Here is a 10,973-nt window from a genome sequence, read left to right on the forward strand (position 1 = left end):
CGATGAAAAGCTGAAAGCACTTTCCCCAAGATCAGGAAAAAGACAAAGATGTCCACTCTCACCACTTTTATTCAACATAGTTTTGCAAGTCCTAGCCACAGCAATCAGAGAAGACGTTACCAGAAAACTGCTGCTGTTGCTGTTCAATTGCCTAGTTGTGTCCAACTCTTTGCAACCCCAAGGACTGCAACACGTCAGGCTTCCCTGTCCTTCATTTTCTCCTGGAGTTTGCTCAAGTTCATGTCCATTTAGTCAGTGATGCTATCTAACCATCTCATCTTCTGCTGCCCCCTTCTCCTTTTGCCTTCAGTTTTTCCCCACATTGGAGTCTTTTTCCAACAAGCTGGCTACTAGAGGTCATCAATGAATTTGGTAAAGTTATAGGATACAAAATTAATATACAAAAACATGTAGCATTTCTACATGTGAAAGGCCAGAAAGGGAAATTAAGGAAATGATTTCATTTCCTGTCGCATCAAAAAAGATAAAATACCTGAAAATAAACCTACTTAAGAAAATAAAGTTCACTTCCCTGGTGGCTCAGACGGTAAAGCGTCTGCCTACAATGTGGGAGACCTGGGTTCAATCCCTGGGTCGGGAAGATCTCCTGGAGAAGGAAATGGCAACCCACTCCAGTATTCTTGCCTGGAAAATCCCATGGACGGTAGAACCTGGTAGGCTACTGTCCATGGGATCACAAAGAGTCGGACACGACTTCACTTTCACTTTCACTTTAAGGAAACAAAAGACCTGTACTCTAAAAACTGTAAGATGCCTATGAAAGAAATCAAAGATGACAAAACAGATGGAAAGATATAAAATGCTCTTGGTTGGAAGACTCGGGGTCATTAAAGTGACTATCCTACTCAACGCAATCTAAGATTCAATGCAATTGTTGTTAAATCACCAATGGCAATTTTCAGAGAACTAGAACAAAAAATTTTATAATTCGTATGGAAACACAAAAGACCCCAAATAGCCAAAGCAACCTTGAGAAAGAACAATGGAGCTGGAGGAATCAGACTCCAGGGTTTCAGACTATACTACAAAGCTACAGTAATCAAGACTGCTTGGTACTGGCACAAAAACAGTAATATAGATCAACGGAACAAGATAGAATGCCCATAAAAAAACCCATGCACCTACGATGAATTAATCTGTGACAAAGGAGACAAGAATATACAATGGTATAAGTAAGTGCAAGGCTGCTGCTGCTAAGTCATTTCAGTCGTGTCCGACTCTGTGCGATCCCATAGCCCACCAGGCCCTGCCGTCCCTGGGATTTTCCAGGCAAGAATACTGGAGTGGGTTGCCATTTCCTTCTCCAATGCATCAAAGTGAAAAGTGAAAGTGAAGTCACTGAGTCGTGTCCAACTCTCAGCGACCCCATGGACTGTAGCCCGCCAGGCTCCTCCATCCATGGGATTTTCCAGGCAAGAGTATTGGAGTGGGGTGCCAGTGCAAGGCAGGACACGATAAACTCTTAGAGGAAAACATAGGAAGAACATGCTCTGATATAGATTATAGCAATATCTTTTTGGGTCTCTCTCCTAAAGTAATGAAAATAAAAACGAAAATAAACAAATGGGACTTAATTAAACCCAAAAGCTTTTGGACAGCAAAGGAAATCAGAAAAGACAACATACAGGATGGGAGAAAATATCTGCAAGCAACTGACAAGGGATAAATCTCCAAATTATACAAACTCATACACCTCAGTATCAAAAATGAACCCAATAAACAAATGGGCAGAAGATATAAATAGACATTTCTCTAAAGAAGACTATATACAGACTTTCCAGGTAGCTCAGAAGTAAAGAATCTGCCTGCCAAACAGGAGTTGCAGGTTCAATCCTCGGGTCAGGAAGACCACCTGGAGAAGGAAATGGAACCCACTCCGGTATTCTTGTCTGGGAAATCCCATGAACAGAAGAGTCTGATGGGCTCAGCCACGGGGTCGCAAAGAGTCAGACACAACTTAGTGACTAAACAACAACAACAAAGCAGACATATAGATGGCCAAACTGAACATGAAAAGATGCTGAACACTGCTAACTGGTAGAGAAATGCAGATCAAGACTACACTGAAGTGCCACCTCACACAGGTCAGAACAGCCATTATCAACAAGTCTACGAATGATAAATACTGGAGAGGGTGTGGAGAAAAGGGAAGCCTCCTATACTGTTGGTGGAAATGCAAATGGCTACAGTCACTATGGAGAACAGTATGGAGGTTCCTCAAAAACTAAAAAGAGCTTTTCGGGAGAGACTACTGGCCTGTGCACTTGGAATTAGCATTCTGTTTGGGATTCCACATACAACTTGATCTGGGAAGAGAAGAGGAGCCTCACTTAACTTTGTAGTTAGCAATGCTTTGGGGTCTTTCTTTGACAGGGAGATTACTAAAGTGAAAATTTTGGGACACCCATGGACTGTATGTAGCCTGCCAGGCTCCTCTATCTATGGAATTCCCCGGCAAGAATACTGGAGTAGAAGCTATTCCCTCTCCATGGGGATTCTCCTGATCCAGGGATTGAACCTAGAAACTCCTGCCTTGCAGGTAGATTCTTTACCATCTAAAACACTAAGTAAAATGAGCAATATGTTACTGGAAAGATAAGCCTGGGTGATTTGGAAAGGTACAGGTACAATATTTAACCTTGGAACTGCACCTTAAAAAACAGCAGAGTTACAGTGTTCAGTTGCCCAGGAACTTATTGAATTTATAAGAAATTGCAAATTTCAAATTGTAAATTCAAGAGACTATATGGCCAGGTCTGTACAGAGTATAGTGACCTGGAAGGCCCAAGAGACCTTTTCAGGTTTCCTATCTGGTAAAAAGTTGATGTAATAACATTAAGATATTGACCTCTTTATCATGCTCAAAAGTGGAAAGCAGGTGCCCGTGAGAATCTGCATGTCTTAAAGAAATCCATGTCAGTTTCTAATGTAATCATGAATTTTAATAAAGATGACTCTCTCTCTCTCTCTCTATATATATATATATATACATATAAATAAAGAGAGCTATATGACCCAGCAATTCATCCTACTCCTGGGCACACACCCAGAGAAAACCATAATTCAAAACAATACATGCACCCTAATGTTCATCACAACACTCTATTTACAATAGCCAGGACTTGGAAGCAACCTAAATGACCATCAACAGAGAAACGGATAAAGATGACATGATACATATATACAATAAAATATTACTCAGCATAAAAATGACAAAATAATGCCATTTGCAGTAACATGGATGCACCTAGAGATTGTTGTAATGAGTGAAGTAAGTCAGGCAAAAAAAAGACAAATAGCACATGATATCACTTATAGGTGGAATCTACAAAAAGGGTATAAATGAACTTATCTACAAAACAGAAATAGAGTGACAGATGTAGAAAACAAACTTATGGTTATCAGTGGGTAAGAGGAGGGAGGGAGAAACTGGGAGACTGGGATTGACATATACACACCTACTGTATATAAAATATGTAACTAATAAGGACTAATAGCGCAGGGAACTCCAGTCAACAGCACTCTGTAGTGGCCTATATGGGATATCTGCATATGTATAATTGATTTACTTTGCTGTACACCCAAAACGATCACAATACTGTAAACCAACTATACTCCAATGAAAATTTTAAAAGTTAAAACTGATATTAACAGTACAGAAAAGAAAGGATACATGTACCCCAATATTCACTGCAGCACTATTGACAATGGCCAAGACAGGGAAGCAATCTAAATGCCCATTGACAGATGAATGGATAAAGATGTCTAGTATATACCACATCACAGTCACACTCTCTCACACACACACACAGACACACCAGAGTATTACTCAGCCATAAAAAAGAATAAAATAATGCCAGCAACCACACTGATGGACCTGGAGAGTATCAGGCTGCGTGAAGAAAGTTAGAGAGGAACAAATGTCCTATGGCATTACTTCCATGTGGAATCTAAAAAAATGATACAAATGAACTTATTTACAAAACAGAAATAGAATCACAGACGTAGAAAACAAACTTATGATTATCAAAGGGGAAAGGTGCTGAGGAGAGATAAATTAGAAATTTGGGAGTCACATATACACAATAATATATATAAATGAAACAAGGACCTATTACTGCATAGCACAGGGAACTATACTTGATATTTTGTAATAACCTACACACAAAAAGAATCTGAAAAATATAATATATATATACATATACATATATACACATACATATATCTGAATCCCTTTGCTGTATTGCTGACACTAACATAACATAAATCAACTACACTTCAATGAAAATGATAAATTATAAGCAACAAAAATACTGCATGATTCTACTTATATGAGGTACCTAGAAACAGAAAAGAAAATGGCGGTTGCCAGGGCCTGGGTATAAGAGGAAATTAAGAGCAGCTATTGATGGTCACAGAATTTCAGTTTTGCAGCATAAAAGAGTTCTGGAGACTGGCTTCACAACACTGTAAATATGCTTACTATTATTTAACAGTAAACTATAAAATGGGTGAGATGGTAAATTTTATGTATATTTTACCACAGCTGAAAAAATTAATTATAGCAAAATGTGCAAAAACAAGAATTCTTGGGTTCTGTTCCTGATAATGGTTAAGGAGCTTCTACAGGGCCAAATCTCCTATATGTAACAACTATAAACTCTTGGAGGAAAAAATTTAACTTGAACACACTGAAAAGCGGTGTGGCCAACAGCAGGCAGAAATTGCTAGAGGATACGCACTTGAAAGAAAACAGTGGCACTGGGTGAGTTCCCAATTTTTTTAATGGTTTTTAGCTGAAAGCAGGCCTAAAGAATGAGAAGATAGCGTATAGGCTGACGAAAGGACCTAAAAAGTGAAAAATCTTGGAGAGGAGAAAAATAGGAAAGCCTTAAATTCTATGTAACAATCTTGCCAGGTCGAGCTGACCCCTAAACTTACACATGATCAGAGCAGACTCAAGCATCCTGAAAAATGAAAGTGAAAGTCTCTCAGTCTTTTCCAGCTCTTTGCGACCCCATGGACTATACAGACCATGGAATTTTCCAGGCCGGAATACTGGAGTGTGTAGCTACACCCTTCTCCAGGGGATCCTCCCAACCAGGCATCGAACCCAGGTCTCCCACATTGCAGGCTCTGAGGGAAGCCCATGATCAGGGCAGACTCAAGCATCGCAATTAAAGTTAAAATAACTCAACAGTGATTATCATCACCAATTACTCCAGGGACACAGAATTTGGATTGGAGTTCAGTTTAATTAACTGCCCACATGTACACAGAATATTACCATTGTTCAGATAAATACAGGCATACCTTGAAGACACTGCAGTTTTGGTTCCTGACCACCACAATAAAGTGAATATTGCAAAAAAGGGAGTCAGACAAATATTTTGGTTTCTTGGTACATATAAAAATTATGTTCACATTCTACTGTAGTCTATTAAATGTGCAATAGCATATGTCTAAAAAAATGACAAGCTTTAATTAAAAAGTACTTTATAGCTAAAAAGATGCTAGTTAATCATCATCTGAGCTTTCAGCAAGTCATAATCCTTTCCCAATAGTAAAATCTAAGATCACCAAGCACTGTAACAAATATACTACTACTACTACTAGCAACAACAGCAATAATGTTAGCAACATTGTCAGAATTAGCAAAATGTAACAGAGACACAAAGTGACCAAAGCTGTTGGAAAAATGGTGCTGAAAGACTTGCTTGAGGCAAGATTGCCAAAAGCCTTCAATCTGTAAAATATAAAATTATTTGTGAAGCACCATAAGTGAAGCATAATAAAATAAGATATGCCTGTATAACTGAATTCTAGAGTTATTCACAATGACCAGGAAATGATTCAAAATTACTAAACATATAAAGAAACTGGAAAACATGACCAACTCAAAGAAAATTCAATCAGTGGAGACAAACCTCAAGATGAACCAGGTGTTAAAATTAGCAGACAAAGAGTTTAAGGAAAAAATACACTTGTAATGAATAAAATAGAAAAATTCAACACAGAAATAGAAAGTATAACAAACATTCAAATGGAAATTCTAAACCCAAAAAATCCAGTATCCGAAATTAAAAAAAAATAAAATCTCTGTATGGGCTTATAAGCAAATTAGAAACAACAAAAGACGTGATGAATTTGAGGATAGATCAATAGAAATTATTCAATATGAATAAAGAAAAATAGGTTTTCAAAAGTTAGCAGAGTAAAGATCTACAGTAATATACATGTAAACAAAGTTCCAAAAGGAGAAGATAAAGAGAATAAGGAAAAAAATGTATGTGAAAAAATACTGGCCAAAAATTCTTTATAATAAGTTTCATGAAAAGAGCATTCTTAAACATTGGTTTGGGAGTTTGAGTTGATTTAATTTTTATGAAAAGCCATTTGGCAATGTGAATCATGAATTTTAAAAGGATTCACATGTACTTTAAGCTAGTAGTTCTGCTTACAGAAATCTATGCCCAGGAAATAGGTGGAGATAAAGTAAGAAATGTATTTACAGAAATTTTCTTCAAAGCATAATCTATAATGAAAGTGAAAGCAAAGTCACTCAGTCATGTCCAGCTCTTTGAGACCTAAAACCCTGTATTCTCTAATAACAGGCTAATTAATAAATACAGAGTAATAGTTATCACATAATAAATATTTGTTAAATGAATTAACATCAAGTTTTTCATTAAAAAGGACATCAGAAATTATGATACACTGAAAAAAGCAAAAATAAATTTGGTATAAGCATAATCCCTACTGTAATATAGAAAATAATATTATAAAAGAGACAGAATGGGAAAAAGAGTCCAAAGGACTATCTCTGAATGGAAGGATTATCAGAGATTTTTATTTTCTTCTTTACACTTATCAATATTTTTCAGTTTTATAATATGAACATATTTATACATATGATCAGAAAACTAGATTTACCAGTATGAAGCTATAAATATATACCAAGCATATCCTTAAGATCTGTGTCCTATATACTGTACCTTCACCAACCGCTCAAATTTACCTTGTTCCAGAGGCACTCCCATTCACATCCAGACTGAGCTCTCGAGGTTTAGTAATCTCTTTATTAGCAACCAGTTCTCTTGACTTAAATACAGCTTGAGTCCTTAACCTGTAAAAATAAATTTAGACGTAGAAATAGACCAAACAATCTTAAAATCTGTATGGACCCACAAAAGAGCCTGAATAGCTAAACCTTGAGAAAGAAGAACAAAGATGGGAGCATTACATTTTCTGATTCAAACTCTATTATAAGCTATAGTCATCAAAACAGTACAAGCATACAATTCTGCAATAAAACACCAAACCACCAGGTTAAAAAAAATCAGCAGAGGATCTGAATAGACATTTGTTCAAAGAACACATACAGATGGCACATGAAAGATGCTTAACATCACTAATCACTAGGGAAATGAAAATAAAACCACACTGAGATATCACCTCACACCTGTCAGAAGGGCTATTATGAAAAAGAAAACAAGTGCTGCTGAGGATGTGAAGAAAAGGGAATACTTCCCTGAACTGCTGCAGGGAAAGTAAATGGTGCAGCTGCTATGGAAAACAGTATAGAGACTCTTCAATAAATCAAGAGATTCCTCAATTAATTAAAAATAGAACTACTATATGATCTAGCAATCCCATTCCTGGTATTTATCTGAAGAAACCAAAAACACTAATTAGAAAAGATATATGCATCCCTGTTTTCACTGCAGCATTATTTACTCGAATAGCCAAGATACGGAAGCAACATCGGTGTCCATCAACAGGTGAATGGATAAAGAAGATGCAGTATATGTATACAACAGAGTATCAGCCATAAAAAGAATAAAATCTGCCATCTGTAACAACATGGATGGACTTGGAGAGTATTATGCTAAGGGAAATAGGCCACACAGAGAAAGATAAATACTGTATGATTTCACTAAACAACAAAAGAACAAACATAACTAAACAGAAACAGAGTCATAGATATAGAGAAGAAACAGAGGAGAAAAGGTCATGGGAGGTGAGAAACAGGTGTGGGAGACTGAGGCAGAAATTTCCAGTTGCAGAATAAATGACTCATGGCTTTGAAATGTACAGTGTGGGGAATACAGTCAATAATTATGTAATATCTTTGTGTGTTGACAGATGACAATGAGTTGACTCATTGGAAAAGACCCTGATGCTGGGAAAGATTGAAGGCAAGAGGAGAAGGGGATGACGGAGGACGAGATGGTTGGATGCCATCACTGACTCAATGGACATGAATTTGAACAAGCTTTGGGAGCTGGTGAAGGACAGGGAAGCCTGGCATGCTATAGTCCACGGGGTTGCAAAGAGTCAGTCACGACTGAACAACAAGAACATTACCATGATACCAAAACCAGACAAACAAAGTATGAAAAAATAAAACTACAGACCTCAGAAATACTGATGTAAATATTCTCAACAAAATATTAGTAAAAAGAAATTGTTAATGCACGTTATTTTGTCGACAAGAGGCCATCTAGTCAAAGCTATGGTTTTTCCAATAGTCATGTATGGATGTGAGATGGGCTATAAAGAAAGCTGAGTGCTGAAGAACTGATGCTTTTGAACTGTGGTGTTGGAGAAAACTTTATAGTCACTTGGACTGCAAGGAGATCAAACCAGTCCATCCTAAAGGAAATCAATCCTGAGTATTCATTGGAAAGACTGATGCTGAAGCTGAAACTCCAATACTTTGGCCACCTGATGTGAAGAAATGACTCAATGGAAAAGACCATGATGGTGGTAAAGACGGAAGACATGAGAAGGGGATGACAGAGGATGAGACGGTTGGATAGCATCACCAACTCGATGGACACGAGTCTGAGTAAGCTCTGGGAATTGGTGATGGACAGGGAAGACTGGTGTGCTGCAGTGCATGGTGTTGCAGAGTCAGACACGACTGAGTGACTGAACTGAACTGAATGCATAAAAAGTACTATACACTATAACTCAGGATATTTATTCCAGGGATATAAGGCTAGGTCAATATATACATTTAAAAAAATCAATCAATGCAATCCACTGTATTGGCAGGCTAAAAAAGAAAAATCAAACAACTATGTCAATTATCCCATAAAAGATACTTAACAAAATCCAATGGTCATCATAAAAACTTCATGCAATCTAAAAGGAATAAAAATTAAAAATGAACTATTATCAAAATTTAAAACTTTTGCTTTGTGAAAGATCCTTTTGAGATTGAAAAGAAAAGAGACTAGGAGAAATTACTTGCAAATCCACCTACCTATCTGACAAAGGACTTACATCTTTTGAATAGACAAAGAACTCTCAAAACTCAACAGGAAAACAATCCAAACAATCCAGTTAGACTATGACAAGAGATACTAAAGAGACAGTTTAGCCAAAAGAAAGGAAGGAGGGCAAACTAGCAAATGAAAGGATATTGAATATCACTAGCCATAAGGAAAATGCAAACTAAGATGACAATGAAATATCACTACACACAGATGCAGAACACATGAGATAAAAATCTGTGACACAATCAAATGCTGACAAGGGAGAGGAGAAATGATCTTTCTCATGTTACTGGTGGGAGAAGCATTTTAAACTAAATGAAAGTGAAAGTGAAGTCGCTCAGCCGTGTCTGACTCTGCGACCCCATGCATTGTAGCCTACCACACTTCTCCGTCCTTGGGATTTCCCAGGCAAGAGAGTACTGGAGTGGGATGCCATTTCCTTCTCCAGAGGATCTTCCCGACTCAGGGATCAAACCTGGGTCTCCTGCGTTGTAAACTAAATGAGTATAAGCTAAATATGATCTCTTATATGATATAGCAATCATACTCCTAGTTCTCACTTGTAGAAACAAAAAACTTAGGCCACACAAAAACTTGCATAAGAATGTACATGGAAGCTCTATTTGTAACTGAAAAAACTGAAAACAAGGAAACTGTCTAATAGACAAATGGTTAAACAAACCACGGTATATCTGTATCATGGAATAGTACTCAGAAATCAAAAGGTATGATATATGTAACAATCTAGATGGATCTCAGCATTATGCTGAATGAGAAAAGCCAATATCAAAATTTAGCATTGTGTATAATTCCATTTATATAAACTTCTCAAAATAATAACAATCTAGAAATAGACAACAGATTAGGAGTTCCCAGGGTTAGGGACAGATTGGGGCAAAGAGTGACTCTAACAGCATAGTCCAGGGACCTCCGTGGTGGTCCAGTGGCTAAGACCCCACGATCCCAATGGAGGAGGCCCAGGTTCCATTTCTGTTCAGGAAACCAGAATGCCACAACCAAGAGTTTGCATGCCGCAACTGAGTTCACATGCTGCAACTAAGGATGCCTCACGTTACAACAAAGATGGAAGATCTCATGTGTCACAACTAAAGAGCCAGTGCAACCAACCAAATGAACAAATAACACATATTAAAAAACAGATGAGGACATAGTAATAATCTAATCGGGAAAATACTTGGAAAAAGAAAATACACATCTATATGTGTAGTACTTTCCTATACACCTAAAACTAACACATTGTTAATCAACCATGCTCCTATACAATAATTAAAACACAAAAAAACCAGCATAGAACAAATGAAATCTTGGTGGTGCTGAAACAGTTCTGTATTTTGACTGTGGAGGTGGTTACACAAATTCACATGTGATAAAATGACACAGAACCAAACACACACACATACTGTACCAATGTTAATTTCCTCGCTTTGACAATATATTGTGGTTGTATAAAATGTAGCCGTTGGGAGAAACTGGGTGAAGGGCACACAGAATCTCTGTACTATTTCTGCAACTCCTATCAATCTTGTAATTATTTCAAAATAAAAAGTTTTAAGAAATCTCTATATACAAAACTGGTTCAAAATTTGTGTTTCAGAGTGCTTTCATTTAAAGCTTGGGTGATCAAGGGAACAACAAGCACTTTATTAT

The 10,973-nt window shown here is 37.2% G+C and overlaps 1 protein-coding gene across 3 annotated transcripts in view; it reads right to left on the reverse strand.

The window, feature by feature from the left end:
* Window positions 1-10,973, reverse strand: part of KIAA1328 (KIAA1328 ortholog) — a 433,299-nt gene that overhangs the window by 147,071 nt on the left and 275,255 nt on the right. For all 3 annotated transcript variants that reach the window (XM_018039479.1, XM_018039481.1, XM_018039480.1), the window contains one exon: window positions 7,040-7,147. In XM_018039479.1, coding sequence (XP_017894968.1) covers window positions 7,040-7,147 — 108 coding nt within the window. The remainder of the gene's footprint in view (window positions 1-7,039; window positions 7,148-10,973) is intronic.

The sequence above is a fragment of the Capra hircus genome, chromosome 24 (assembly GCF_001704415.2).
Source record: "Capra hircus breed San Clemente chromosome 24, ASM170441v1, whole genome shotgun sequence".
Classification (NCBI taxonomy): domain Eukaryota; kingdom Metazoa; phylum Chordata; class Mammalia; order Artiodactyla; family Bovidae; genus Capra; species Capra hircus.